Genomic DNA, 24,538 nt, shown 5'->3' with positions numbered 1-24,538 from the left:
CAGAAGGAGAGGAATCCCTGGTGCTCTCTTTCTGTTAGACCTCACCCCAGCATCCTCTCTCGGCTTGGGATTGGATCTATGACTCTTCACTTTGAGAGCATCTGTAGGCATTTCATCAAATCCTGATGCTGTACCAGTCTCTGGGGTTGTCTAGCTGATCTCAGGCTGGTTCTGATGTTCCCATATTAACCATAATGCCAAGGTAGGGAGCTTTCTGGCCCGGAGTCCTTAACTGAAATGAACATCTGCTTAGTTTCAGCTAAAAGAAGCATGTTATAAAAGGTACAGTAGACTTTTGCACTCTTCTCCATTTGCTGCCAGTCATAATCTGGCAAGTGGAATTACTGTCACTTGGCACTGGAGTATGTAATGCCCTGTGCTTTAAAAGAAAGGTGGTGGGGAGAAGGGAGGAGGGAGGGAGCTGGAAGGAGGAAGAGAGAGAAAGAGAAGAAAAGAAGTGTGTTTTATAAAATTAGAGGCAACGCAGAGAGGCAGTTAACTGCAGCTAATATGGTACCTTTAATAAGGTTTCGTGCCAACTCACCACTGCTGTACGAGCTGGCTAACTATAAATCCTTCAGTACTTTTATCTATTTTTTTTTTTTTATAAATCCTTCGGTACTTTTATTATTATGTGTGTTTATTAATTTAAATATACATATCACTCACTATCTATTCATTGTTTTCACATTTCAAATTTCAACTCCTGTATTTAACCAGCTCAGACCTCAGAAAACCAAGAGAGAATCTAGGAGACTCTGAGGCCTATAGCTGCCACCACCCTGGGACATCTTCCAAATGTGCAAAAGATGTGAGAGTTTGTTCTTGGGCCCCTTGAAGGTCCCAAGCTAACCTGAGGCTATGGGTGACCTGCCCTTCCTTCCACAGCAGCCCACCACCTGGGAAAAGAAGACCGTCCCACCTTCAGCCAGGTTCCTCATCCTTAGCACCATGGAATTGTGGGCCAGATAACTCTTTAGGGGGGCCGTTGGGGGGCTGACCTATGCATTGTAGGGTGTTTAGTAGCATCCTTGACCTCCACCTACTAAATTCTAGGGGTAGCCCCTGCCTGCCCAGCAGCTCCTAGCAGATGAAATTATCCCCAGTTAAGAAGCACTGCTCTGAGCCCAGAGAGCCTTGCTCCATGACACCAGCCTGAGCCCCAAGGCATTCTCAGAATCCCTGAGTCGGAGGCTTAGATATGGACTGGATGGTGGACGATTTCCAGGCGTGTTCCCCAAAAATCACTCCTCTGTCCACGCACCCTCTCCAGGCTTCTGTTCCTCTGTGCGCTTGCTTTTTTTCTCTGAAAGCCTGCTTGTGTCTCTCCTTCCAGTTCGTACCGCCTTTCTTCATTCCAGCCTCCGTCATCTATCCCCTGGTCTGTCGGAAGAGCCTCCACATGGGTCCTGTCTCTGGCTGCTTATTCCTCCTTCACGTTGCCCCAGAGCCAGGTTCCTAGACACACATGGCACTGGACATGCCGTGGTCTCCTCAGGAACCTTCCCTAGCTCCCTAGCTCCCTGTGTCACAGCCCCCAGCAGGGCTCAACAAGCATTTTATTAAAGGCTTAGACAGTAAATGTTTTAGGCTTGGTAAACCAAATCAGAGATATTATGTAGGTACTTATATAACCACTTAAAATGTAACCGTTTCAAAATGTAAAAACCATTCTTAGCTCATGGACTGCAAAAAACAGGCAGTGGTGAGCTGGATTTGGCCATGGGCTGCAGTTTGCCCATCTCTGGCCTCGTAAATAAACTAGGTGACTATTTAAGGCCCTGGATGACGGTGGCCCACACTCCTCTTTCCTACCACGTGTCTTCGTGCTCCCTACATGCTAGCCACCCCCCTCCTTACCCTCGCGTGCAGCCACCTCTCCCAGGCCAGCCCCCGGTGTGTATGCCCTTTCCTCACCTGGATTGCCCTTCCCAAGCCTTTTCTGCCAATTGAAATTATACCCCTCAAGATACTCTCAGATGCCACCTCTTCTGTGAAACCTTACCCCGTTCCAGAAGGTCAGAGTTACACTCTGTGTAAAGAGTTACATTCTGTGCTTTCCCTTTGGGCCTCCACTAAGGCATACGGCTTTCACCCTCCCTTGTATGCTAATTGCACACATGCCTCACCACCCCAGGGGACTGTGAGCCTGCTGGGAGTGGAGACTTTGCCCCTTTGTAACCCCCCAGCACCTTTCAAAGTAGAATAATGGCAGGTAGGATTCTATTGAGCCGGTGTGAAGCATTTCATGTTTATCCACACCAGCCTGTAAAGATATTATCCATTTTGCATATGAAGAATGTGAGATGTGGAAAGGTTAAGTAAGTTACCCAAGATCACACTGCTAGTAAATGGCAAAGCTGGCATCCAGACTAGGTCTAACTAACTGCAAAGCCTGGACTCTAACCACTGTATTATATACAGCAGGGACTCAGCAAAGAATGGTGGTGTTGAATAAAGTGCCATACCTCACCATACAAGTTTTGCATTCTGTAAGTAGCATTTAAATTTGACTCGTTGAATCTTAAAATATCACGGATAGGTTCTGGCTGCCTGCCTGATCACTGATTTAGTTGTCTCAATAAGGACCATGCTCTCCTGGCAGTCTGTTCCCTATTTGTTTCTAAGAATGCAATCTGAGTGTTTGGTATTCATTTTATAGGGATTTTTCCCTCAATGGGGTCCCCCATCATTTCACCGAGAACTGACTTTAAAAATCCTGCAGTGAGAGCAAATGGAATACCATTTTCAAGTAGAGCCGGACAAACTAGGAGAAACAAACAGAAAGAGGGTAATCTGGTCTTAGAATTTATGAGCTTCCCTATCTGAAAGTTTAAATTTCAACTTTTGTTGATCTTTGGGTTTATGATGAGTTTTAGTAGGTTGTTCTTTGTCTCTGGAACTTAGCATGTGTTCCTCCTTCTACTAAGAAAGATAGCTAGATACTTGCCTCCCACCCCCCGAAACCTCAGGGGAACCTTCATCTTCTGCATAATTTAGTTTGACTTGGTTAGGGACAGAATCATGAAGACTGAGAACCAAAACCTGCTTCTGCCCGATGCCAATCCTGTGATCATAAACCTCCAGCAGTGCTCCGGTTGCTGTTTCCGGTCTAGCAGTGGACCCCACAGGCCACCCCAGCGAGGGACAGGCTCTGTGTAAGCCTGAGTTTCCCAGAGTGATGTGGGAACAAACGGGTGCCAGCCCTCTGTGGAGGGACCTCGTGACAGACTTTTTGGTGGTGCCATCCTATCCTTCCAGCGGACCCACACGTCTATGTTCGTGGTATTCGTAGTGGAAAGAAAAAAGATCATAAAACTGTTCAGCTCTTCTCTCTGGTGTTGAGAAGCAAAATGTACCTTTAAAACCTATCAGCTTGCAGATAGCACCTTTGCTGAGCTGGGAAGGTCTCCGGGCGTGTTCTGTAGCTTTTTTGAACTCACCCTGAAGGGAAGCACGGCCCCTTCTTTACTCACTGCCAGGGGGATGTCTTTCTTGTCTCCTCCACCTCAGTCTCTCCTGTCTGCTCACTTCCATCCCTGGTGCCCTGTGAGGCGGTTCTTTCCAAGCCTGCAGCAGGACGGGTGGCGCGGCCTCCTCTCTCCTTTCACTTCCACGTTTGATGAGGTGGCTGCATTTTCCTAGCGGAGCCGCCACCAACACCAGTTGGAAATAGGATGTGGGCTCTGGTTTACCTTTTCTTGAAGGGAAAAAATCCATGCGAAGGCCATTCTTTATACATCCCATTTCTCTCTGCGGTCAGAGCTGCCTCACCTAAATTTCAGACTTAACAACTCCTTTCCCTCAGTGTTGTTTTTTTGTGCATTTTGTTGTTGTTGTTTTTCTGAGAGGGCCTCTGAAAATCGGCAGCAAAGAGGCCAGTCTGTTTAATTTAAATACACTGCAGCAAAATGAAGGTAATTGTCCACAAAGGCCATCTGCTACCTGGCAGGTATCCATGAGTCAGAGAGAGAGAGAGATGGAGACTAAAGTGTCTCCCTCTGTTACCGTGATTAACAGTGTAGCTCAGAGTTTCAGGTGGGGCTGTGTGTGTGTGTGTGTGTGCGCGCGCACACACACACACACAGAGGGTACAGTTATCAATGCTCCACAGAGGGCAGTAAGTCCAAATCAGGCTTTTTGCCACAAACCACTCTGGGCTTGATTACCTGATTATAATGTGTACTAAGGAGATAGGAAAAAATTCATACCTGTCCCATGAAGAAAAAGAAGGGAGGGAGATAGTATTTATGGAGCCCCTACTGTGTGCCAAGCACCATGCCGGGGATATCTAAACACAGCTGAGCACGGTGCAAATCATTCGGCTAAAGACAGTGGCTTTCTCCCTTTGTAGCCAGCTCTCTCTGCCACAGCCTGTGAGCTCCTGTCTCTGCTCACAGTGTCCTCACGTCACCTCCCTGGCATTCTCTGTACCTGCTTTGGCTCCAGTGTTAGATTTGTGTCATAGACAAGACTAAGTCATAATCACTGTACTCTCCTTTCTTACATTTCTCACCTTTATTGGAAATTAATTGTCTTGTTGAAGATCATGGTTAGCTTCAGTTGTGAGAGGTCTCAAACTAATCCATGTTCCTTCTAGCCTTAACAACACTATGCTATGCCTTGGATTCTCCTAGCAGTTTGAGGCAATTAGAAGACCCAAGTACTAGTCTTAGCCTTTCTGCTCTTTATTTGGAACCCCCTGACCTCTCTAGGCCTCAGTCTCTTCAAATATAAAATGAGTGTTGGACTAAAAAAAGAGGCTATTTTCTTGGGGTCATGAACATTCTGAAATTATAAGCCTAATTTCTGAGTCCTTTTCTTAGAATGTGATACCTTGTTTTCTCAGGTTCTCAGAGTCCTTGCCAGTTTAGAAGTGAAGAGCCAGCTGACCAAAGAGCTTCTCAGATTGTAACGTTTTTCCAGCTCTGTATTTCCAGCAGAATTGTTTCTAACTACAAGGGACCTCAGTATTCAGAGAACCTGAGTTACAGGGCATTTATTGTGTTGAGTTGTTGGTGACTGGCCCGTGCTGCATTCAAGCCTTTGTTATAGGTTGTATGGCAACAAGATCCCGCTGTCCTTGCAACAGGAAGCCTTCAAACACCAAGTAGCATTTTGTAGACCTTCCCTAGCTTCCCCAGGCTAATTGCCCCATCCTGGAAGCTCCAACCAGTGGCGCAGGAGTGTTTCATACCTGCATTGGACAGCTTATCCCCATCCCCAGGAGCCACCTGACTAGTTCCTCCACCTTTACTGATTTCTGTGTGATTCTCAGGTTCCCCATAACCTCAAGGTTCCAACTGTGGTGTGGCCCCCAGCCTCCTCCTGTGCCATTTATCCTAGATTTGGTTTTGTGTTGGGTGGAGTGCTTGGCATTCTTCACAGGGAGGTCCTACCTGGCTGAATGTAAAACCCAATCTGTGCTTTTGAGACCAGGTAAAGTTTCACAGTGCAGTGCTCCAGCTTGATTTTGAGCGTATCTGTCTGGCTCAGACCTACTGAGAGGGCAGAGAATGAACAGACCCTAACCAGGATCATCGGTGACTGTCAGCATGCCCAGAGTGCTGCTCGAGCTCTGTGTGCTCTCTACACTCCAGGCTGTGGTTATGTAACTGGAAGGGCCCTGTTGAACCTCTGTCTGTCTTGAGCTAACCCCTTCCTTGTTATAGTCACCTGCTCCCTGCACCTCCTCACAGGCTTCGTTTGCATGAGCCTAAATGGGCAGCATCTCTGGTACTGCTCCACTCGTGAGAAGGGTAGGTTAGATAGAGAACACACCACGCTGAGAACCCTCGGAGCATCCCTTCACTGACAGCATGATTGTAACCAAAGCAAAGCCATGATGACTTGACATTTTCGAGATGAGGTTAACTTGGCAAAAGTTACAGAATCATAGAATTTTAAACCTGAAAAGTACTTCAGAGATCAGTTTATAAATGAGAAGACTGCACCTCAGAAAAATTAAAATGCATGTGCTGTACAGTCCAGAGAAAATCCCAGGTCTCCTGACGTCTAGGCCGTGCCCTTCCCGCTGAGCCACACCACGTATGTGTCCACCCCAAAGCAGTGGGGAGAGCTGGGATTCCATCTTTGAGCCTGCAGCTTTCCCTCCTCTCCCCAGTCATGGAATTTGCAGCAGAGGATTGTCTCCAGGGCCTGTGATTATTGACAAAGCTGTTATTATTGTCCAGCATCAGGACAAGCTCTTTTACTCGGGAACTTAGGCACGTTCCCCAAGGAGGTAAAATGTTTTTTGATTATATATTTTTGCCTCTATTCTCATCCATAGTCCTCTTTCCCTGGGTCTCTGACCTTTCACAAGGGCCTCTGGGCTTGGTCTCTTGTATTCCAGAAGCCTCCCTCCCATTCCTTCTCAATCAAACGTCCTTTACATGGGACTGCCCCAGTAATGTATGAAGACGAAAATCAGCCTGAGCATATGAGTTACCTCTTGCTGTACAACAACTTATCCCAAAACCTACTGGCTTCTTAGAACAAATGTTTAATACCTCACAGCTTCTCTGGGCCTAGAGTCCAGGTGAGGGCAAGCTGAGGGTCAGGGTCTCTTACAAGGCTCCAGGCATCTCAAGGCTCAACAACTCACATGGTTGTTGGCGGGATTCTTCATCAGCTGCTGGACTGAGGGCCTCCATTCAATGCCAGCTGGTGGCTGGAGGCTGCCTCAGTTCCCTGTCACATGGGCCTCTCCACGGGGCAGCTCACAAGATGGCAGCTGGATTCATTAGACTGAACAAACAGGAGGGAGAAAGAGAGTATATGGGCAAGATGTAAGTCACAGTCTTTTCTAAGCTAATCTCAAGTGACATCCCACTCACCTGACTCAGGAGCCACCGTCCCTGCGCCCAGCCCGTATTCGGGGGGAGGGGATTACACAGGAGTGTGACAGTGGGGGCAGGGGCATTGGAGGCCGTCTCAGAGCTCTGCCCACCACATTTACTCATCTAGTTAAGCATCTCATACACAGCTTTATCGATGACTGATAGATTTAGGGCTCCCTGGAGATTATTGCCTGCTCTGGCTACGTTCCCACTTTCTATTACTGAAGAAAAAGGGTCAGAAATGTGATATACCTCATTGTCATTTAACAAACATTTATTAAGCATTTACATGTGCTAAGCACAATGGTAAGGAGAGAAAACTTGAAAGGTGAGGTTAATGCTGTTCAGAGTTCTGGGGAGCATCGCAGGAAGACCTGAAATGACCCTATAGGACGGAACAATGAAGCAAATGCCTGGAGGAGCAGCAGGAGCTAGTTCCACCATGCTGGGGGGCTTGGAGCTTCTGGCAGAGAGGCCTCCAGGCAAGGGCAAGCCAAGTCTTTCTATAGATTGGAGCAACTGTCACCCGTCCTTTCACTTCCTGAGCCAGCCAGTGGCGGTCGGGGACATCCCTGCGCTAGCTATTGTTTACCTCCTCCAAGACCCACCCTAGTCTCTAGGCCTTCCTGAAGCCACAGCCTCGGGCCTGACTCAAGTGTGTGCCTGTCGATTGGCTATGGTTCATGACTCTCCCAGGCTAGTTGTGATTTATTGACCTACCTACGAGAATGCCAAACTGGTGTTTATCTGCTGGAGCGAGAATTCACAGAGGGCTCTGGACAGTTCCATCCTACAATTGTTGTAATCCAATGTGGCCCCAAAGCCAAGGGCTGGTGCTTGACATCTGTTGGGGAAAATGGTGCCTTCCCAGCAGTCTTCACCTTTCTCTTTCTACTGCTCTGAGCAAAGACAGCTTCTGGAGTCTGTTCTTCATCTTCCTCAGAAAGCACGTCCTGGGCACTGATCCCAGGAAGAGGGCCTGATTCTTTTGAAGCCAATGGTGGGTAGTAGTTTCATTTCCTGATTCTAGAGCTTCAGCCCCGGGCATCCCTTCAGCCTCATCTCCTGTCATCATTTTCCTATTAAAATATTTGCAGAGGTTCAGTTTCATGTTCTTAAAAAGCAACCTAGTCATTCATCTCGGGTCTTACGACTCTAACATTCAGACCTCAGGCAGTGGTGCCTGGCCCAGATCTCACTGAGGGAGTTTTATTGAATAGTTGCCACATGCTTGATGCTGGGTCGGCCCTCTGCGGGGATGACAGACAACTGTCACACAGTGAAATGAGTGTGACTTTCACAGGCCACATACTCAGAAAAGCAAAAAAGAAATCTTTAACAGGACTTCATTTCCCTCTTGAGTGCTCACTGTCTGAGCTGGGCACAGTCTGGACATTTCCAGGCAAACTCTGAAGAGACTCGGCCCAGATTCTTATCCCCCTTCCTGCACCTGAGATGGGTGCTGTGCCTTGGGGGATTAGTGCTGGGTGCTGTGGCACCAGGGGAGGAGTGTCCATGGCTCCAGCTTGATCTGTGCTGAGGCAGTCATGACCTTTGCTTGTGGCCAGGCCTGGTTCACACAGGCAGTGCTCCTTGCCCTGCAACTGAGGCAGCTGACTTCATAGGCTCCCCGAGCAGCCAGGGTGCACACATGATCTCAGTGAGACTCTCACTCCTCCATGACTGAGAGACGACAGGCTTGTTGCCTTTGCAGCTGGAAAACCATCGGCTCCTGGGGTGCATGAGGTCCTTCCTTGATACTATCCAAGCAACCCAGGCAATGATCTTGACTCTGAGCTCCTCAGCTCTTGGAGGCCCAAGAAAGACCCTGGCTTTGCCAGAGTCCACTACTTGTGATCTCCTGTGTCCCAAATTGTGCTGGCTCATAGGACTTTCCTGCAAAGCCAGGCCACTGCATAGACTTTCTTGCTTTTCTATGGATTCTCTTACCTCTCTCCCACCTTCATTATCTCGTTTGGATTGGGGCTGGAACTGCCGGATCTGGCTGTTCAGAAGCACTTTCCAAACCAGAGTGAATTTTATACTTTATTATTTGCCCCCTCTCCCCAAAAAATGGCCAGAAAAGCAGGGCATGATGGCAATTATAGTGTAAAAGGTGGAGGTAGTTCCCCAAAATACAATGCTTAATATGTGATAATGTTATCTAACCAAAACAGGATTCCTGAGATGTTGGGAAGAAAAATATATACCCTGAAAAGATAAATAATAATAAATGTTTTATAAGCACTGAGAAAAATAAAATATTTCACAAGATAGAACGTGTTTGTCAATGGAAAATTATTATAAAAGTTAAACAATAGTAAAAATAGCAAAAAGAGACTTCTTAGTATTCCACTGTATGGATAAACCACATTCTGTCAATCCATTCACCAATCAACTTTTGGTTATTTCTACTTTTGTCCTATTAAACTGTAGCTAATGAACATTTGTATATAAGTTTTGGGTGGGCATGTGTTTTCATTTCTCTTGGGCACATACTCAAGAGTCAGGTTGCTGGGTTATAGGTAAGTTCTTTACCATGTTAAGAAGCTGCCAAACCGTTTTCTAAAGTGGTTGTGGCATTTTACAGTCCCATCAGCAATGTATAAGAGTTTCGGTTTTCCCACATCTGTTAGTCTTTTTGAGTGTAGCTATTTCAGTAGATAAGTGGTATCTTACTGTAATTTCGCTTTTCCTTTCCCTGTTGGCTCCTCGTGTTGAGCATTTGCCCTGTGATTATTAGCCCATTTGTACATCGTCTTCAGTGAACTATCTGTTCAGGTCTTTGCCTGTTTTGTAGTTGGGTTATCTTATTATTCAGCTGTAAGAGTTCTTTTTATGTTCTGGACGCAAGTTTGTTTTTTGTTTGTTTGTTTAGTTCTTTTTTTTCATTTCCACTTTCTTGACATATAAACTTGTAAGATATTTAAAGCATATATTGGGGTGACTTGATACACACATACATGGTGAAAGGATTCTGTCTAGGTAGTTAATATATCCATCACCTCACATATTTATCTTTATGTATGAGAACATTGAAGTTTTATTCTCTTAGCCAATTTCAGCTCTACAGTAGTGTTATCAACTATAGTCAACATGTTTTACATTACATCCTCAGACCTTATTTATCTCATAGCTGAAAGTGTGTACCCTTTTTCCAACCTCTCCCTGTTTCCCCCAACCCTCAGCCCCAACTACTTTTCTACTCGATTTTGACCCTTTAGTTTCCACATATAAGTGAGACCATGCAGTATTTGTCTTTCTCTCTCTGGCTTATTTCACTTAACATAATGCCCTCAAGGTCCATCCATATTGTTGCAAACAGCAGGACATTCTTTCTGATGGTTGAATAATATTCCATTGTGCATATATACCACCTCTTGTTTGACCATTTATCTGTGATGGACACTTACGTTGTTTCCATATCTTAGCTACTGTGAATAATGAATGCTGCAGTGAACATGGGAGTGTAGATATTTCTTCTAGATCCTGTTTTCATTTTCTTTTACTCTTTTGAAGAACTTCTATACTGTTTTCTGTAGTGACTGCACCAGTTTACCTTCCCACCAGTAGTACACAGGGGTTTCCTTTTGTCCATGTTTTCGTATGTATCTCTTATCTTTTTGATAACCATCCTCACACATGTGAAGTGGTATCTCATTGTGGTTTTGATTTGCGTTTCCCTGATGATTCATGATTTTGAGCACCTTTTCATATACGTGTTGGCCATTTGTATATCCTCTTTGGAAAAATGCCTGGTTCCTCTGTCCTTTTTTTTTTTTTTTTTTAAGATTTTATTTATTTGAGAGAGAAAGAGCGAGCACAAGCAGGGAAAGCGGCAGACAGAGTGAAAGGGAGAAGCAGGTTCCCCATCGAGCAGGGAACCCGACGCGGGGCTCGATCCCAGGACCCTGGGATTACGACCTGAGCTGAAGGCAGACGCTTAATGACTGAGCCACCCAGGCGCCCCTGGATGCCCCCTTTTTTTTAAGGTTTTATTTATTTATTTGACAGAGGGAACACAAGCAGGGGGAAGGGGAAAGGGAGAAGCTCCCTGCTGAGCAAGGAGCCCGATGCAGGACTTGATACTGGGACCCTCGGATCATGACCTGAGCTGAAGGCAGACGCCTAACCGACTGAGCCATCCAGGCACCCCTCTTCCGTCCATTTTTAGATTAGATTGTTTTTGTTTCTGCTATTGGGTTGTATTAATTCATTATATATTTTATTTTTTAAAGATTTTTTTTTTTTAATTTATTTGACAGAGAGAGACAGCAAGAGAGGGAACACAAGCAGGGGGAGTGAGAGAGGGAGAAGCAGGCCTCCTGCCGAGCAGGGAGCCCGATGCGGGGCTCGATCCCAGGACCCTGAGATCATGACCTGAGCCAGAGGCAGTCGCTTAACCAACTGAGCCACCCAGGCGCCCCAAATTCATTATATATTTTAGATGTTAACTCCTTATATGTACGATTTTGTCCCATTTGGTAGGTTGCTTTTCATTTTGTTGATGGTTTCCTCACTGTACAGAAGCTTTTTACTTCTGATGTAATCCCACTAGTTTATTTTTGTTTTTGTTGCCTTTGCTTTTAGTGTCAAATTCAAAAAATCATTACAAAAACCCACAATTTTATATCAGATGTAATTTACAAATATGTTTTCCCAGTCTGTGACTTACCTTTTTATTTTTCTTAGTGGTATCTTTTTTATAATAGTTTTATTGAGATATAATTCACATAGTATATACAGTTCACCATTTTAAAGCCTAAAATACAGTTGTTTTTACTATATTCACAGAATTGTGCAACAATCACCACAGTCAACTTTAGAACATTTCATCACCTTCTGAAAGAATCCCACACCCATTAGCACTCACTCCTGATCTCCCCAAGGCCCCTACCCCCAGGCATCCACTAATCTACTTTCTGTCTTTCTGGATTTGCCTATTGTGGACATTTCATATAAATGGAATCAAACAATATTCAGTCTTTTGTAACCATTTAGTGTAATATTTTCAGGGTTTGTCCATGTTGTAGCATGTATCCATACTTCATTTCTTTATTTGCTGAATCCTATTCAGTGGACCCTTGAATAATGGTGGGGATGTTAGGGGGCTGACCTCCTACACAGTCAAAAATCTGTGTATAACTTTTGACTCCTCCAAAACTTAACTACTAATAGCCTACTGTTGATCAGAAGCCTTACCCATAAAATAGTCAACACATATTTTGTGATATATGTATTATATGTATTCTTACAATAAAGTGAACCAGAAAAAAGAAAATGTTGAAGAAAATCATAAAGAAAATACATTTACAGTGCTGGGCTGTATTTTTTTTTAAAAATCCACATGTAAGTGGACTGTGCAGTTTAAATCCATGTTATTCAAGGATCAACTGTATTGCACATTTTTATTTAATTCATTCATCAGTTGTTGGGCACTTGGATTGTTTCCACTTTTCAGCTGTTATGTATAATGCTGCTGTTTTTGTGTAGACCTATGTTTTCATTTTTCATTTCTCTCAGGTAGACACACATAGGACCACTGCTATTGCTGGGTCAAATAGCACCCAATGTTTAATCTTTTGAGGAACTGCCAGACTGTTTTTTTTTTTTTTTAAGATTTTATTTATTTATTTGAGAGAGGGAATGAGAGAGAGAGAGAGAGAGCGCACATGAAGGGGGGAGGAGGGTCAGAGGGAGAAGCAGACTCCCTGCTGAGCAGGGAGCCCGATGCGGGACTCAATCCTGAGACTCCAGGATCATGACCTGAGCCAAAGGCAGTTGCTTAACCAACTGAGCCACCCAGGTGCCCCAAGAACTGCCAGACTGTTTTCTAAAGCTGCAGGAATGCACCATTTTCCGTTCCTGTCAGCAGCATGCAAGCATTCCGGTTGCTCCATGTCCTTGCCAACACTTGTTATTATCTGTCCTTTTTATTGTAGCCATCCTAATGTGTGTGAAGTGGTGTTTCATTGTGGTTTTGATTTGCATCTCCCTAATGGTTCATGATGTCAAGCATCTTTTCATGTGCTTAGTGGACATTTATATGTCTTCTTTGGAGAAATGTCTGTTCAGGCCCTTTGTCCATTTTTATTAGGTTACTTGTCCTTTTATTATTGAGTGTTAAAGAGTCCTTTCTGTATTCTAGATACAAGCCCCCAATCCAATAGATGATTTGCAAATATTTGCTCCCATTCTTTGAGTTGTCTTTCCACCTTCTTAAAGGTATCCTTTGAAAAAAGTTTTCAGTTTTGATGAAATCCAATTTGTCATTTTCTTTTGTAGCTTGTGCTTTATGTGTCATATCTAAAAAGCTATTGCCTAATTCTTTCTTCTAAGAGTTTTTATGGGTTAGTTCTTATATTTAGTATGATCCCCTTTGAGTTAGTTTTGGTATATAATGTAAGGGTCTAAGTTCCTATCATTTGTATCATGGGAAGATCTCAGAAAGTATGTTAAGGGATAAAAGCAAATTGCAAAATGATACGTGTGGTATGATACCATTCGTGCAAAATTTAAAAGCATATATAGTTACATATGTACACATAGGTAAAAAAATTTTTACCCCCAAATCTTTGATAATCGTTGCCTCTGAAGGGGTGAGAGGAGGGACTGGGACTGGACAGGATTGGTGGTCAAAGGGGACTTCAGGTTCATCTGCAATATTTTTAGGTTGAACTTGACAAAATATGAACAATTATCATTGGGGGTGCTTTACTATGTTATACTTTTTATCTTTCTGTATATTTTAAATTTCTCAAAATATACATACATGCACTCACGAAATCAAAGTTAAGAGTCATGGAGAACAAATCATTTCTGTTTAGTGCAACGCCCACACTGGCTGAAGCACTGAGGTAAGGCTTTGTGCAGATAGCCTGTCAGCATGCTTCGGGCAGATTCTGTTGTGTGGGAGTTTCTGAGCTAGAACCCCAAAAGATAAATCTCTTCATTTAAGTCATTTGCACACTTTGGCTTCCACAGAAAACCCCCTGAATGCCACACCCAGTTTCCCTTGCTCTGAACAGCAGCAGGGCCCACATCTCAGTGAGCTCCATTTAACTAGAGTCTTTAAATGTTATCCCATTGCTCCAAGCTGTCTCCAAAACTGTACCAGAGCCTTCACAAGTAACGTTCAGTTTCCACGAAACATGTGTCTGTTCTCACCTAGTCTCCATGAAATGCCCCAAAAGGCCTCATTGTGTGTTTGACAAGTGACCTGGCCCCTGGGAAGCAGCCTGCAGCTGAGCTCCTGACACACGCTCGGGCGCATGGTCCATGCGGTCTGAGAGCTGCAGAGGTACAGAGTACACTTCATTGCCCGTGGAGTAGATGGGGTTATTCCCACATCTCCATGAGCTATGTTGCCTGGCGCAAAGCTCTTAACTCTTTTCATCTTGTTTTTCTTCCATAAAATGGGTACAAAAATGTTATGCCCTTTCTATTCATAAGTTATTGTGAGGGTCAAATGCAATAATGTACATAAATGTGTTTGCAGACAAAAATGAAAGATGTCTGTGTATCATTTCCCAACTGTGTGGCCCCAACCCCACTCAGATCCTCAACCCCGCTACTCTGCTCAGTCTATCCGCAAGGCCCCCGCTCTCCATACTAGCCTCTACTTTCCCTCCCACTTTTAGTCCAGTCTAATGGTATTCTCTCTCCTCCTCCCTCCCCGCTCTTCCTTTCTTTTTTTCCTTTTCTTCTTCTCTGCAGTCCTGGAGGCAGCCTGACTCCTTCCTTTCAAATGTGATCATGCAGTGCACTGCCCCACTGAACTGCAGCCACGTCGGCTGACTTAGATTGAGAAAAAGGACTTTCCCCTTCCTCCAAGAGGTAAGATACCTGAGATAACATGTTTTATCTCTCTGATTCTCCCAGGCTCAGGCCACAGGGTCACCACATACATCGCCCACTCACGGAGGCGGCCGCCCAATGCCCATGCCTGTCCGCTCCACGTCTGCTGGCTCCACCCCCACCCACTGCCCACAGGACCCACTGAGCGGAGTCGGGGGAGACATGCAGGAGGCCTTTGCACAAGGTGAGATACTGGAGCAAAATATAATGGAGAGCTAGAGGGGTTTGGCAACATGAACAAGATTCCTACTGAGATTTTTCCAGTTTCTTTTCTTTTGTGTGCTTACTTTCAATGATCAGATGTTCATATACAGTATAAATAAGTCGAGTGTTGGTCCCTTCTCATTCGCTGGGCTGGGCTCCCAACAGGAGCTCAACAGGCTTTGTATGTTTGTGAAGACCAGGCCTTCGGGGCTTCTGTGCTCTTTTTTCTGGGTTTGGGGAAGTGACTTGTCCTTTGGGCTTTGCCTCCTCCTCGGGAGGAATTGGATGGAATGATTCCTGAAGTTGTTCTTTGCCTGGAAAATCTTTAGAGCAAGTAGGAGGAGGAAGAGTGGAACTCTAAATAGGACCTTGCTGGAGGCACACTGGGCACAGGATTGCCACGACTGTCTGAGGAGCTAGCAGCCAGCTACGTGGTAGAGGTGGGGGCAGACACTGCGGCCAAGGAAGTCTCGTTAGGGTGGAGACAGAACGGGATGGTGGAGCTGCTGTAGAGTAACGTCCTGCCTCAGGCCGTCTGGGAGCCGTGTTCGTTCTGGAATCCAACTCTCTTGAATGCGGCTAAGAAGCGTGCAGCTGACAGGGTCCTACTCCACAGGTAGAGAAGAAGAGGGGGGAGAACGCGGACTTGGGTGCCTCGTGGCCCCGACGTGCCTAGGAGCGGGTGGAGGTGCCCGGCGCCGTGCCCGGGGCCCGGCGGACCGAGGCGTGCACTCGCTCGCTTCTCCACGCGCACCCACCTGGCATCGCCGTCTGCTCTGACTGTCCTCAGGTACGAGGAGAAACCTCCGCAATGACCTGCTGGTGGCCGCTGACTCCATCACCAACACCATGTCATCCCTGGTGAAGGAGCTCCACTCAGGTGAAGCCCAGAGCTCCCGCCCGGCCTCACGCCGCCCCTGGCGTCCCCACGCCCTCCTCCCTCGCTCACCGCGCGGTAGAACGGCGGGCCGCCGCACGCGCTGCTTCAGCTCACCGCTCCATCTTTCCGCCTTCTAGGAATGCCCCGGACGGCCTCCCCCAGGGAGCCTCTGTCCCACACGTGTTCATGCCCAGACGCCCACACGTTCTGTTTCTCTGAAGGCCGCACCCGGTAGAACAAGCGCAGTCCAGCATCTGCAGGCACACAGTCATCCCCTCTCCCCGGACTGCGCCCCCCCCCCCCCCCCCGCGTGCGCTCCGTCCACAGCCGCTCTTTCCCCAGGGCTGCTCGGCCGCCTCACTCGGAAGCTTTCCTGGATGACTGGAACCGAATCAGCCACAAAAGCTTCTGGACTTTCTCCCAGCTGCCTTTCTGCTCTCTCTTATTTGATTTGGTCTTGAAACCCTGTTCTCTCCTTTTGCCTGTGACTAGGCTCTGATCTCACGTGAAGTTCGTGACCTGCATCTGTCGCTCTTGACCCCTCTGTTCAGTAGTACGTGTGGCTCCTTCTTCAGTCTCTCCCGCGCCTAGCTCTTTCAGTGACTTCCCGGAGACCCTTACCTATTGTTCCCCTTATATAAAACCCAGGAAAGAGAGAAGTAACAAAAGGCCATTCCCATATTGTCATATTTTCAAGAATCCCCATGACTCCCTTGGTTTTGTAACTGCCAGATATTTACTAATTTGTTTACAGTGGTTAGATTCCTATGTTCCATATTAGACAGACGGGTTCCCTTCCTAAGTGCTACGGATGGCCCTCTGTTGTTTCTTTTCAGCTAATGGAGGACTTTTAAATACCTTGGAGTAGCTTAACAAGGTTATTAAATAAAAACGTAAAGCAGGTTTTCCATGGGCTGTTCAAACACATCCACTGAAATCATCAGTCCCCACTCTGAGGGCAGGGAAGCCTCAGGTATGTCCTCAGACCTTTGAAGGAGAAAGCATACACCTCTGGCTGGCCCGTGGTTCCCTCTCAAATCTGCTGATTTCCACTTAGAATAAATGCATGGCCTAGGTTGGTTTTTCCGTGGCAGTTAAGATAAGATACCGGTTCTCCCTCACAGGGAGTGTGAACGTGACGCTCCCTCCATTCTGGTACCATTTCTCAGTCCTTGTCAGAAGCAATGTTCTCTCCATAAACACACAACAGAAGAGGTGACTGCCTTTGAGATGACTTCACAGATGCTCAGGAAGTCCCTTCCCTGATACAGTTTCCCCGAGAAGCCAGAAATCCCACTTTTAGAGGGAATTTCAGGCCATGGAAATTAATCACACTGGGCCTCCCAACCACTTACTAGGATTTGGGCAAGACCAGTAGCTGGTGAGCTCATCACACTAGGAGGAGAGGTAACTGGACACCGTTAAACACACAGCACCCAGAGACCAAATAGCTTCACAAAACGTAAAACGTTATAGGCAGTCTCTCATGGCAGGAAAGAATGGTTTTAACACAATTCTGTGATGTATTTGGAAGGTACCTTAGAGATCACATTGCCAAGTCCCCTTTAGAAAGGCAGTGAGTGATTATCAGAAAAGCAATTTCCTGAAGTTGTGCATCTTGAAGGGGCAAAGGCCAGTCCTAGAACTCAGGTGCCGAGGACACACAGCCAGTGTTCCCGCTGCCACAGCACCCTTCTGTCTGCACAGGACCAGAGGTCAGGTTTGCGGGCCCATGAGGTCCCCTTTCACTGATGCTCTGCTCTCAGGCCCTGAAGTCCACGGGTAGGTGTGAACTAAGCCTGCACGTGACACTGGATCCTTACAAAGTGCAGAACTAGACACCCTTTACATGTGAGGCTGCCACTTCCCCAGTGAATGGAAGAGGCTCACCCAGCACCCACGCATGTTTACTATCACTGTTGGGATTTGTGTTAGGATGAGGTGAGATATTCAGATTGTCTTTAAATATTTCCCATGCCATGTGCACATACTATTTATAGCCATAGCTTCTCCTCCTCATCTTTTTAAAAATATTTTCACAAATAATAGAATCTTAGGGTTGGAAAAGATCCTAGAAGTCATTTAATCCAGCTTGCTGCCCAATATAAAAGTCCTCTGTTTGAATATTTCCAGTGAGCTCATTCATGACCAGCTCCCGTCACGGTGAAGTTCTTCCTTATCAGGGAGCCAAAATTTGCCTTTCTGTCAGCAGTTTATCCTCATCCCATCCTCTGAAGCTACCCAGAGTAAGTTCAGGCCCTCCCCTTCCTATTAATTTAGCCTTTCAAGTCTTTGATGACAGGTAACACGGCTGTCCCCAAGCCTTCTCCTCTTGAAGGCGACCGTTCACTGTTCCTTCAGCCACTCTTAATGTGACATGGTTTTCACTTCACCATTTTGCTTGCCCACACTAGGATGTGGCCAAGAGCTTCAAGGCCCCAATTCAAAGTGAGTTCCCAGAGTTGAGCACACGTCTCCCTATCACAGGGGACCTGCTCCCTGAAGAGCACAGTGAACTGTGACCTCCCTGAGCGAAGGCCCTGGGAAGGCAACCTGAGCAGGCATTAGCTTTTTCCACACAGCCACTTTTGCTGTTCAGTCATTTTAAGTTTGTTGTCAGCTAAAACTTCCAGTTTTTGGTTGTTTTCTCTTAACAGAAGCTGGTGTTAATCTCGGTATTCCCCACCATGTACTTTGACGGTTGCTTTCTTGAACCTGAATGCAAGATATTAGGTGTATCCCTGGTAGATGTGGTCACCTTAGGGAAAGCAGGCATCGAGAAAAAGCAGCGACCCCCACCTCAGTCACCAGGGAAGCCAGCCACAGAGCCCGTAGCAGGATGGGTGACCTCAGCCTGCGCTGCCCCTAGGGGCCCGGAGCTCATGGATAAAGAGTGGTAGCATGTGCACCATGCATGGGGCAGGCTGGGTGAATGTCAGCACCCTTGGAGGCCTATGACTGTAAGCCTTTAGCTAGGGCTTCATCCCAAGCCTGCTAAGTCATTCCCTGCCCCCTCGTCCTCTGCTTGTGCCATGCTGAAGGGTCACTGGCCGCCTTGGACTTGTTTTCACAGCAGAGGAAGGTGCAGAGGAAGAAGAAGAGAAGAAGCAGAATGGGAAAGACAGAGGTAAAGGCAGCTCGCAGGACCCCTAGTTTGAGTGGGAGGCAGAGCTACACAGCCCCTGAGGGAACCCTCCCCCATTTCGTTTCTGCTTTTCTTCCTGCTGCCAGTTTCCCCAAAGCTTTCAGACCCCCACAGTGACTTCGGCCTGCTCTTCCCAACTGGCCCATCAAAGAGGTGGTGGCGTCAGGCGATCAACAAAAGCCTCCTGATTTCCTAATACTATGATAGATGGTTCGGACATAGGAAGTAGATACCAGGAAAGCACACAACATGACCCTTTGCCTCTAGGAGTTTATAATATAGTTAGGGAGGCAAGACAGAGATATGCAAAATAAATAGGAGATAAAATGAAGTGGCAGGAAAAGTTAATCATCAAACTTTGAGTGTGTGATTACAAATACAAGAAGGGTTTCTGGAAAGGAAGAGATTATTGTGGGCAGAATAGCTAAATGGTTTTGTGACCTCAACAGAAGAATTAAAAGCAATAAAGAAAGGTATCGGTAGAGGCGAGTAATGCCTTCCTAGCTTTATTGTATATAAAACCTGCTTAATAACTTGTTATGTACAAAGAGCTGTGCTAAATGATGTCCACGTATTAGCTAATTAATACTTAACAACCCTGGGAGATATAATGATGTCCCGATTTTACCAGTGAGAAAATAAGCTCTTTGAACTGGGTCTTTCCAACTCCACGCTCCACACTCTTCATCTTCATGTGTCTGTGTTATGCTGAACGCATAACATTTGAGAGTTTGCTGTTATTTCTGTCCTATATTAATATGTCTATTTCTGGATTCCTCCAAAACATAAGCTCCACAAGGTGGAGATTTGGGTCTCTTTTGTTCAGGATGTATCCCCAGTGCCCAGAACAGTGCCCGGCACAGAGTGGGGGTATCAGTAAATGAACAAATACAGGGAAAGAAGCCAGGGGACGTGCTAAAGTGCTTGGTCAGGCACAGTGGGAGCGGCCCCGAGGAGGCTGGGCTGTGGAAGATGCGCCCACTCTTGCCACCTCTGCTGGATGCTCTGCACTGAGCACACCCTTTTGGTCTGAATTCATCGCCCACGAGGCAGGATTCAAGACAGGGCTCCAAGTGGTGAAATAACTTGCACGGGAAGTAGCTGTTAGAGCGGGATTCCGCCCGGGCCGCTAACGCCAGTGCCCGTGCTTTCTTCTGAGTGGCAGGTAGACTAGGCAAGGGGAGAAAAGCTGTAAGGAAGGGTGGGGAGAAGTTGAGTGAGAGCCGCAGGCAAAGAAGGTGCGTTGGGAAAGGAGAAGCACCTGGGGATGAGGGTCTGCAGCGCTGCTTGCCCGCAGGGGCTGGCGTGGGTAAGAGAGGCAGGCCCCACTGGGACTCCGAGACTGGCAAGGAGGAGACCGGGAGGAGAGGAGAAACATATTTCAGGTGCCGCGGTTGTCTGCGAGGCTGTGGATGGTAACTGTGAGGAGCTGAGGAGGACGACATATTTGGCATGGCCACCAAAATGTCACGGGTAGAGGTCAGCCATGTTGGAGACATCTAGTAGTACTGTAGGGCATGGTAGAGACGACTGACTTTCTGTGCTGAGAGCGGACCAGGAAGGCAGGAGGGTTGTCGTGCAAGAGGCAAAGAGGGGAGGAGATGCACAGAGATACATTTACACTCCACAAACACGTGCTCTGGTCACACACGCACACACACAACCCAACCAGGTCCCGGCGTTCATGTGGAATGTTCTTGGCTGAAGACATAACAGCTGCCACTTTGGCCTCTCTTCCCTTTGACCCTTCCTTCCCCGGAGCTTTTCCCTTGGCTTCTCCTCAGCTTCCCTGCATTCCTTGCAGCACACGGAGGGCGGCCCTGACCACGTGGGCCTTGCCCTGACTGTGGACTGCAGCCCTGGTCCTGCTTCAGGTCTGGGTGTGGGCTGCGTCTCACATGTGGATGGGCATGGCTTCCCTTGCCTGGTGCCTCCTGGTTTCGGGGGCTTCTGTCTGCACCTGTGTTCCCTGCCAGCCTCTCTCCTTTCTGCCCCTCCTGCTCTCAGTGTCTCCCCATCTGTCTTCCAGTGCACACACCAGCGTTTCTGTCTGTCCCTGAGAGACCTCATGAGAGCACCCAAGTTTCTGTTTCTGTGGCTTTAGGTGCCATCCCAAGGGAAAGAGTGTTAAGAGTCAGGGTGAGACATGGGTAGGGTTTTAAACAAATGTTTGACTCTTCGCATTGTACAGGTCCCAGGATGTGTTTTTGTAGTTGCACCATAGTGGGTATGTGGGTAGGGGTATAAGCCAAGGGTTTTTATGGATGGACCTTCTGATTGTCTGCCGTGGTCTGGGTATGAGATTTTACTGTAGAACAACATGGCGGTAACTGGTGTCACCAAGGCATTAGAGAACAGTAACTACCAACCAGAGAGACAGAAGGTTTCCTTCTTTGGGGTTGAAATCATGCTGACCTCACATAAACACAACTTGGTCAGCACCCTGTCAGGCAGACATAGTCTGCTCACTGCAAAAACCATAAGAACCAAATGGACACTTTCGAAGAATTCACGACCAAGCTGGGCTTCCTGATGACATTCACCCCTCCCTCAGCCCCCTCTCTGCCCTCCCCTGGATCTCTGTGTAGCTGCACCTGGGGAATGCTTCTGCTCCACTGGGGTGCCCTTCTGACTTTGCAGCCCCTCACTGCTCACCTGGAGTGCTGAGTACTTGTAACCAAGACTACATAGATGAAACTGACTAATAGATTACCTCAGAGCCCGAAATTCATCTCAGCCCCTCCAGAGCCTCATCTTATGCTCCTTTGTCCTTCAGAATTGCCTCTCCAGAACCTGCCACCCACGGTGTTGGGAGCTGTAAATCCAGTTTGCATGCTCTGAGAATGCTGGTGCATGTCTGGTAGACTGACAGCAGGGGCCCTGTGTGAATTCTCAGGCTTTTGAGGGTGCAGGCAGCGTTCGAGATTTCAGGGTGAGCGGGAATGATTTAGTATTCCCAAGCAGATATGCCTGCAGGCAGGAAATACTGCCTATATCAAAATTGAATTACTTCTCACCTTGGTCACTTTCAGAACCAAGGGATGAGCCTTGCCCCATGACGTAACTGCTCCCCAGATACGGCTTAATTTCCATGTTAGTACTATTATTCTCCATCTCCTAAGAGACGCCTGTCTCCAAGGCTGTTTTATGCTCGTGGCAGCTGCTGGTCGTAGGTGGCGTGACTCTCCCGGCCCTTTTCAGACCTGGTTGGGAAAAGTCAGCATACAGGGCAGAAACGGGAGAGGCGAGTGCAGAGCCCTGGGTCTGTGGGGCAGCTGGTGAGGGGACCCCGGCCGTGACCTTTGTGTGTTGTTTGTGTCCGTGTTGTACAGGTTAGCAGAGGAGCTGGGACAGAGAGAGTGCAGGTGAGTACAGTGTTCTCTGCCCTCCCCACGGCCCCTTTTCCTTTGTAGCCAAGGTCTTTGTCCCCCTCCCCCCTTGCCCTGGTCACACTTTCCAAGCCAGAGCTGCCCTAAAGGGTGGAGATTCAAGTTAAGGAGTTCCTTTACAGAGCCCGCCCGCACCTGTCCCCTTTGCCGCAGCCCCGCCATCGAACCCTCTTGGCCCCTTTCCCGGGCTCTGGCCCATCTTGCGCTACACTGGGCCTGGCCTGGGCCTCAGGCGTGGCTTGGTCGCCCCTGTGTCTGGATGTAGCTGGCAGACTGAGAGCTGCTGGCTGAACCAGGCTCTGGGAGCAGGCGGCAGAGGCCGTCTGGCCACCTCTGCCACCTTGCTCCTGATGGCCCACGGCCACTGTCATTTCTCTCCAGGGGTCCACACCACTGCCAGTGCCCCTGGGGTTCCAACACGCAGAGCTGGGACCTGCCGCCGTTCCTGCCCACAGAGTGAATGTCCATCATGCAGGATCACCCTCAGTGCATAACGCCGCCCGAGCCCCTTCCCGTGGTGCCTGTCAACCCGCACCCTCTCACGTCCTTTGGGGCCTGCTCACTAGAAAGAAGGGATGAAAATAACTGGACAACCACATCTGTTCGGGAGAAGAGTTCTTTCAAGGATAGATGTCTTCGGTTGGGCCATGAGATGTCTCTGTCGCTCTTGCCTGCCCTCCCCTCCCCCACACCTTGTGTGTGAGTCAGGCCGTGGTCCTCCGTTACAGATCTTCCGGGCAAAAGAGCCAGGGCTGCAGCCCCATAATCCCAAAAAAGGAACTTTTCCAGGCCTTCCGAGGAGTCCCATCCTGGAGCAGCCTCCCAGCCTTTTCCCGGTCGCCCGGCCCCCATCGGCACCAGGCCCGGAGGGGTTCTGTTCTGCTCCCGCTGCGGGGCCGGCTGTCTCTGAGCCCGCACTGACTCAGGGATGGTTCGAGCACATGAGCTGCAGAAATTCTCCCGCTGCCCTGGAAAGCTCAGGGCCTCCGGGGCTTGGGCTGGGCTCTACCTAATCTCGCTGCACATTCAGGCAAGGCCCTTCCCAACAGCAGGCCTAGGCTGCCCCAGCCAGGGAGGCTGTCAGGATCTGACTTGCCCCTCAGGAGCCTGCCAGAGCCCCTCTCCCCCGGGCACAGAGGAACTGGGGGATAAGGAAAAGGCATGCTGGAGCCATCCCTAACCCCCCCTTCATGCAGATGAGGAAACGAAAGCCCACGGCCTGGGAGCTTGGTGCCAGAAGTGGAATCAGAGTGGCGTCTCCTGATGCTGTCCTCTGGCCCTGTCGGGAGTTCCAAGAAACTCACTGGTAGTAGAGAGTCAGGTGAAAAGCATAAAAACTCAGGGGGCTCAGTTTCACAGACCCTTACGTTTCTGCCGTCCTCTGGCCTGAGGCTAAGGCCATCTTCCCTTCCACCCAGTATTTATAGGCACCTCTCCAAGCTCGGTGCCCTCCTCAGTCACAATCCTTTTTCCCAAAAAAAATACCACATCCCAAACCTTGCACTGTGAACCCAGTTCTTTCTTCCTGGAAACATTTCCTGACCCTGTGACCTCAGCAACAACTGGAAAAACTCCAGGTGCCCCAGAAAAGAGACTACCCCTTTCCCTAAAAGGGGGCATGAGTGTTCTCAGTTCTTTGCATCTCCCGAGTTGAAAGGTAGGCATCCCAACAGCCCCATCCCAGGACACTGTCTCGTCCCCAGCAGATGTTTAGCATTGGTTCGCAGGCCCTCGATAGTGCCCGTGAGTAACAGCGCGTCTGTCCTGCACAGGGGACATGCAGCAAGCTGGCGTTGACATGAGGAAGGCGAGGCCCTCCCCCAGAGGCGCATTCCTGTCCATCTTTCCGCTGCACACCTGGACCAGGCTTGCGGGCTGCCAGACGTCACTACCTGGCAGGGAGAGGGGAGCCAGAGCCGGTGGGAAGTGGGAGGGGCCGCCCGTTGCCGCCTCCGGTGGGCCTCCCCCTTGCACAGTCCTGCATGAACTAGCATCTTCATCACTCCCCTCGGGCCATGGTCTCATCTCTGCAACAGGAATTTACCGGGAGGTTGAAAAGAGAAAAGAAACAGCACAAATCTGTGTGTGTGACCTGATGGAGTTCTTGCCGGCACATGGGGTGCTCCCCAGGGTTGGGGCCCAAGTTTCCTTCCTACCTTTGACCTTTAAAAACCGACAAATTTTCTTCCCTGTATCTTGCAAAGACAGTTTCAGGCCTTGC

General features: G+C 48.1%; 1 protein-coding gene across 18 annotated transcripts in view; it reads left to right on the top strand.

Annotated features, from left to right (window-relative positions):
* DTNB (dystrobrevin beta) overlaps window positions 1-24,260 on the top strand; it is a 217,428-nt gene extending 193,168 nt beyond the window's left edge. For 4 of the 18 annotated variants that reach the window (XM_073897090.1, XM_073897093.1, XM_073897089.1 and 1 more), the window contains 6 exons: window positions 14,724-14,883; window positions 15,694-15,783; window positions 17,917-18,029; window positions 18,857-18,910; window positions 22,261-22,293; window positions 22,699-24,081. In XM_073897090.1, the coding sequence (XP_073753191.1) occupies window positions 14,724-14,883; window positions 15,694-15,783; window positions 17,917-18,029; window positions 18,857-18,910; window positions 22,261-22,293; window positions 22,699-22,896 (648 nt within the window). In that variant the 3' untranslated portion in view covers window positions 22,897-24,081. The other 14 variants (XM_073897102.1, XM_073897098.1, XM_073897103.1 and 11 more) reach the window with 11 other exon arrangements.
* Window positions 24,261-24,538: the final 278 nt, after the last annotated feature.

The sequence above is a fragment of the Callorhinus ursinus genome, unplaced genomic scaffold (genome assembly GCF_003265705.2).
Source record: "Callorhinus ursinus isolate GAN/ISIS: 27379988/994484 unplaced genomic scaffold, GSC_fseal_2.0 scaffold10, whole genome shotgun sequence".
Taxonomy (NCBI): domain Eukaryota; kingdom Metazoa; phylum Chordata; class Mammalia; order Carnivora; family Otariidae; genus Callorhinus; species Callorhinus ursinus.
Note: the sequence above shows the minus strand (reverse complement) of the source record. Positions and strands in the feature narration are given on the sequence as shown.